At 56.7% G+C, this 3,238-nt stretch overlaps 1 protein-coding gene and 1 long non-coding RNA gene across 2 annotated transcripts in view; both read left to right on the top strand.

Annotated features, from left to right (window-relative positions):
• Window positions 1–616, top strand: part of HES1 (hes family bHLH transcription factor 1) — a 13,435-nt gene extending 12,819 nt beyond the window's left edge. The window contains 1 exon segment of the mRNA XM_009334101.1: window positions 12–616. Within this exon segment, the coding sequence (XP_009332376.1) occupies window positions 12–140 (129 nt within the window). The 3' untranslated portion in view covers window positions 141–616.
• A 153-nt stretch (window positions 617–769) lies between these two features.
• LOC103925374 lies at window positions 770–2,136 on the top strand. Its single transcript, XR_664031.1, has 2 exons — window positions 770–1,202; window positions 1,726–2,136. It is a non-coding gene; the product is annotated as an uncharacterized LOC103925374 (long non-coding RNA).
• Window positions 2,137–3,238: the final 1,102 nt, after the last annotated feature.

The following is a 3,238-nucleotide window of genomic DNA, read 5'->3' as shown; positions in this document are numbered from 1 at the left end:
CCCCCCCCCCCCCCGGCCCCCCCTTCCCCCCGGGGGTGGCTGTCCTGCCCCTGTAGGGCGGCCCACCCACGGCTGCCACTGCTGCCTCGCCGCCTGGCCCGCCACCTGGCACAGCCGACTCGGTCTGGAGACCCTGGTGAGGGTGGCAGGCACCGGACTGGACTTGAGCACTACACCCCGTGCTGCTGGCACGGCTGTACATAGGTTATATGTTCATATTGGATTGTGCCTTTGTACCATAGCACTCCCTTGACAGTGTTTCGTGTTTTACACGAGATCTTTTTTGTCCCTTCCCTCCCCTTCCTTATGTGACACCAAAGATCGGGGTTTTTTTTTTTTTTTCTTTGAATGCTCTTAAAATAAAAGTGTCCCTTCCATTTTGGAAGGCCTTTGGAGATAAGTTGGACTGCTGGTGTGTGTGCATAGGAAGGAGCGCAGCTCCTGGCTTGCTCCTGGCTGCCTGTGGATGCTGCTGCTCCAGGGCTGCCCTGTCCTGCTCTCCAGGCTGGAGCTGTCACTCAGACCCTCTGTCCCCTCTTCCCTGCCCCGGGGCAGATGTAATTACTGCTTCCTTGGGAGCAGCTCAACTGATCAGACTTGTTAAAAAGAGCTTATGTTTGCAGAGCTGGTGAATGCGCTGAGGGAGGCACCTCTGCTCTGTTCCTGGCTCCTCGGGCTGATGGAGTGGAGTAGCCCAGGTAAAGCGAGATGGATTCGGCACAGAGCCTGACAGCCCAGCTCCCAGTCTAGGCTGCCTGGGTGAGCCTCCTGCCCTGGGCCCGGAGGGGCCTGCTCCCGGGCCGTGGTGTAAATCGCAAATGACTTCAGGCAGTTGATTTAGAGAGCAGTGCCTGCCAGCTTCTCGTGTTACAAAAACACCGGCTCTCCGCAGGACAAGCCTGACACGAGTGCTCCTGTCTCCTGGCTGACAGGCTGCAGCAGGCGCTGGGCATCACCTCCACCTGGACTTAAAAGCACAGAGCTGTTCCCAGCCCTGAGCACCAGCCAGGCTCTGCTTGATGATTAATGCTCTGCATGTGTTTTTGATAGAGTTGGGCATTTCCTCTGCTATTATATGGAAAACATGTGTCTGGGGGAGTGATGTGGGGCTGTGTGGACTATCTCTGTAACTGTGAGTGGTAACTGACCCCTTTGACTTGGGGATGCCCCATTTCCAGGCAAGATGCAAGCCCTAGATAGAGGTGAGCAGCAGTCTCGGGTTACAGCTTGCATTGCCCTTCTTAACAAGTCCTAACTCGGAGCGGACAGCTTTAAAATGTGCCAGGATCCACTGGGGATTTCTTCCAAATCCTCCTGCAAAAGCTTGTTGGATTTTGGCTGGATCAGCCAGGTGCTTGACTGTATCCAGGTGCTGGGGAAATGAAAGCCGGGGAGAGTGTGAGACCAGACAGATTAAACCTGCTGGGGTTTGAATCCCTCCCTGGCTTATCCCCCCTTCTCCCTGTATACAAACACGTCTTCCTGATCTGAAAATACTTCTTGGGATGGATTTTGGAGGGGGGTGGGAGTGTCTGGGATCTCTCTGCAGGGTGTGCTGATGAGGTTGGGGCCAGTGGCACCTCTCTTTTAAAAGGGGCTGCAGGGGCTGATCCTTCTCTGCCTCCCAACACCTTGCTGCCCTGCCTGCATTGCCACCCTCACGGTGGCATCTTGCAGCCAGGTTTTGTGTGCCAGGCTTGGGAATATTGGATTTGCTGTCCCTAGGCAGGTGTGTAGCCGTACAGGCGCTGAGCCTGCCTTCCCTTCCACCAGCCGTAGTGTGACCTTTCTGTGCTGGAGGTACCGAGGGCAGGACTGAGCCCACCTTGTGTTCAGAGAAGCACTCGCAGGACCTGTCTGTCTGGGAATCGCATCAGACCAACTCCTGCTGCTGGTTGGCCTGCGTGGAGCTGATGCAGACCGGTAACGCATCACCTGTAAGAGCTGAGGCTGTTCCAGCTTAGCAGAGTCTTCCTTTTCTGCTGAAGCAGTTGGTTTGGAAAGCGCATTAGAAAAAAAGACTTTGCTGTAGGCTAATGGAGAACACGTAGCAGATCCAGGAGTGAAAGACAAGACGAACCTATTTGCTAATGGAGTTTAAATAGCCTAGTATAAAGCAGATATGCCATGCTTGGACCGGTTTCTCCAAAGCTTTCTGTGTTTACTCTATCCCACAGCCTGTTGACATGAGAGATCTGCTTGAGTTTGTGAGCTTTGAAGGGATCAGAGCAATTCCCAGGAGCCGCGCTCTTGATGCCAATTCACTGAGCCCGTGACAAATTGGGATGACAAATGCAGGCTGTGGGTCCATGGATCATTATGTGCAGAAGTTGCCCTTCAGGTGCAGCAAGTGCCTTCAAACTGGTGGTGTGGGATAAGCAGGGAAGGGTAAGAGAGGGAGGGGGAGTGCCAGGGAAGGGACAGGGCTGAGCTGCTGGATGGTGGCCTCTCGTTTGGCAGTGACCCTGCACGGGGCTGTGCAGGAGAGGTAGGAAAAGGGACTGGACTCAGTGCTGCCGGACAGGATGGAGCTCCTGTTGGCTTCTCTGGACACCCTGCTGAGCCCTGCCCGCCAGCAGAGAGGACCCTGGGGAGGGCTGGAGCCAGGTCTGTCCCCCCCAGATTACCGCTTTTGGGTTTGTAAGCAGTTTGCCACAACCCGGTGCATGCATTTGCAGCCTGGAGAGCGCTGAGCTAGAGGGAGCAGCGTTCTACCCCTGCCTGCAGCGCACCTGCACGGGGGTCTGCAGGCAGGGGGCTTCGCCTGCCTCCCCCAGCACTCTGCCATGCTCCCCACCCAGCACGGGGCTTACATCCCTGGCTGCCCCTCGTATCCCTGCAGCTCCCTTCCCTGGGCCGCTGCTGCCGTCCCGGGAAACCTGTCATTAAAGTCAATTAACTTTTCCCACACTCCTCGCAAGCGGTGCAAAAACCCCTCCTCGCTTCCTCCTTGGCTCTTAAGTGCTACCATATGGCACGGGCCCCCGCGCCCGCCCTGCCTTTGATTCCAGCCAGACAGCCGGAGCTTTATGATTTAAGCCGGGAGAGCCCTCGTACCAAGCCCTGGGCCGCTCTGCGGCCAAGGTGGTTTTTTTAGCAGGCAAGGCTGTTTTCTGGCAGGAAATGAATAGCTCCCAGATGAGCTCAGGAACCTGAGAGGTCGTGAGAAAGGAGCGAACCCCCGGCGCGGTGGCGGGCTGCCAGGCAGCGCGGGGAGCGCGGGAGGGAGCGCGCCGCC

Source organism: Pygoscelis adeliae, unplaced genomic scaffold, assembly GCF_000699105.1.
Source record: "Pygoscelis adeliae isolate BGI_AS28 unplaced genomic scaffold, ASM69910v1 Scaffold161, whole genome shotgun sequence".
Classification (NCBI taxonomy): Eukaryota; Metazoa; Chordata; class Aves; order Sphenisciformes; family Spheniscidae; genus Pygoscelis; species Pygoscelis adeliae.
This window is presented reverse-complemented; position numbering and strand designations above follow the sequence as displayed.